At 68.1% G+C, this 2432-nt stretch overlaps 1 protein-coding gene across 1 annotated transcript; it reads left to right on the forward strand.

Moving 5' to 3' along the window:
- The first annotated feature begins 92 nt into the window (after positions 1 to 92).
- On the forward strand, positions 93 to 1942 carry GPR123 (G protein-coupled receptor 123). Its single transcript, XM_010845832.1, has one exon. It carries the CDS (start codon positions 94 to 96, stop codon positions 1294 to 1296), a length of 1203 nt encoding a protein of 400 aa, XP_010844134.1. The 5' UTR covers position 93; the 3' UTR covers positions 1297 to 1942.
- Positions 1943 to 2432: the final 490 nt, after the last annotated feature.

The raw sequence follows: 2432 nt of genomic DNA on the forward strand, positions 1-2432 counted from the left end.
CACGTGACCACAGGGAGGCAGTGAGCCCTACTCGACCCAGCAGGCTGCCCGGAGCGACCCCTTGCTGACCCCCCTCTCCCCCGCAGCTGCTGGATGGCCTGGGAGCCCAGCCTGGGTGCCTTCTATGGGCCGGTGGCCTTCATTGCCCTGGTCACCTGCGTGTACTTCCTTGGCACCTATGTCCAGCTCCGGCGCCACCCGGAGCGCAGGTACGAGCTCAGGGAGCGGACGGAGGAGCAGCAGCGGCTGGCGGGCCCCGAGGGCGGCCCTGGGGCCCCGGGGGGCACACCGCCCGCCCCCGACGGCCTGGCCGCCTCGCTGCTGCAGAACGAGCACTCGTTCAAGGCCCAGCTGCGGGCCGCCGCCTTCACGCTCTTCCTGTTCGTGGCCACGTGGACCTTCGGGGCGCTGGCCGTGTCCCAGGGCCACGTCCTGGACATGGTCTTCAGCTGCCTGTACGGCGCCTTCTGCGTGACCCTGGAGCTCTTCGTGCTCATCCACCACTGTGCCAAGCGCGACGACGTGTGGCACTGCTGGTGGTCTTGCTGCCCCACCCGCCGGGACCCCCACCCTGCGAAGCTCAGCGCCCGCCCTGCCCTCGACGCCAACGGGGACGCGCTGGGCCAGGTGGCCTGCCTGCAGGACTCGCCGTGTCCCAGTAAGGCGTTGGGCTTCGGCCACCCATCCGCCAGTCACTGCAAGATGACCAACCTGCAGGCCACCCAAGGCCATGTCAGCTGCCTGTCGCCAGCCACGCCCTGCTGTGCCCAGATGCACTGCGAGCAGCTCATGGAGGATGCGGCCCACGTGCACGAGGGGGACGCCTTCGAGCACGACACACACCTGCACACGTGCGTCCAGGGCAGAACTAAGCCGCACTACTTCAGCCAGCACCGGGCAGCCGCGGCTGAGCAGGGGTACGCCTACCACATCGCGTCCAGCCTGGACGGCAGCCCGCACAGCTCGCGCTCGGAAAGCCCACCCAGCTCGCTCGAGGGCCCCGTGGGCCCTCACGCGCTGGCCTGCTGTGCCCAGGGCGACCCTTTCCCCCTGGTCAGCCAGCCCGAGGGCAGCGCCCCCAGCCCCGTGCTCTACAGCTGTCCGCCACGGCCTGGCAGGGAGGCGGCCCGCGGCCCGGCGCGCCTGGAGATGCTCCGCCGGACACAGTCGCTGCCCTTTGGTGGCCCTGGCCAGAACGGGCTGCTCAAGGGCGATGTGCGGGATGCCGCCCCCTTCGGCTCAGACAGCACAGGCAACATCCGCACGGGGCCCTGGAGGAACGAGACAACGGTGTAGCGGCCGGGACTACCCCAAAGCAGAGCCCTCTGCCCCTGGGTGGGTGGGGGTCGTCTCTCAACCCAGCCTCAGCAGACCCCCACTCACCCCTGCCCAGGGAGGACGTGAGGGGGAAGGTGCTCTGGGACACAGCTGCCTCCACGGAGCCCACGCTCAGGAGCAAGACCTGCCCACAGTCATCTGCTTCAAACCCACAGCGCCCCGTCCCCGGCAGCCAGGTGGAGGACCCGCCCTGCGTGCCCGCGTGCACCCGTCTGATCCCTGCTGCCTCAATGGCTCTGGCCGCGGCAGGAGGCACCACCACCGTCTCCCAGTGTCCAACGTGTGCGTTCTGTTAAGGTTTGTTCTTAGAAGCGGGCAGCCTGCCTGTCGGTCTGGAGCATCAGAGGACTCAGCCCACTCCTCAGCTCAGGCCGGCTCTCTGTTCACCCTAGGCCGGAGAGCATCACAGGCCCCCAGGCAGCTGCCTCATTCCGGGGACCCTCAGCCTCCCCCAGGGCCGGCAGGGTCTCTGAGGGGTCAGTGCCCTGGAAACTCCCGCCACACATCCTCTAATGTCCACTCGGCTTCTGAGGCCAGGCGCCGTTGGGACCGGGGCCTGCCCACCATGGCGTTTGGGAACAATAAAGTCCCTGCCACAAAGAGAGAGGGTCTAGCATTTCCATGAATATGTGGGCGCAAAGCCCCGACTCAGAGGACACGCGTCAATGACCGAAGTCCGTCTGTGATGGCAGCTGCGTGTCCCACAGGAGGGGCTCTGGGTCCCTGCAGAGGCAGAAGCCCAGGCAGCCCGAGGGGAGAGGGTGTGTGCCTATGCAGCCTGGACTCCCGCCCCCGGGTCTGTGCACGTGTGCACCCACACCCACACGTGTGTTGGTGCACGTGCCACACGTGTACACTGCCACAAAGTGCACGCGCGTGCACGGTACACCGTGGGCACACACGCGGTGTGCGTGTCACAGGCACTGCACGCAGCACACGTCACACACACCGCCCACGTGCACACCTTCCTGCACAGCCACGCACACACGTGTTTCCCAGCCCCGCGAGCGCCAGACTTTCCTTGCCCTGCGCAGCCTCATCACCAGGCCTTGTCAGCTTCTGCGTGGGGGTGGGGGGCTCCAGGAGGGCCAGAT

The sequence above is a fragment of the Bison bison genome, unplaced genomic scaffold, assembly GCF_000754665.1.
Source record: "Bison bison bison isolate TAMUID 2011002044 unplaced genomic scaffold, Bison_UMD1.0 scf7180017848698, whole genome shotgun sequence".
NCBI lineage: Eukaryota > Metazoa > Chordata > Mammalia > Artiodactyla > Bovidae > Bison > Bison bison.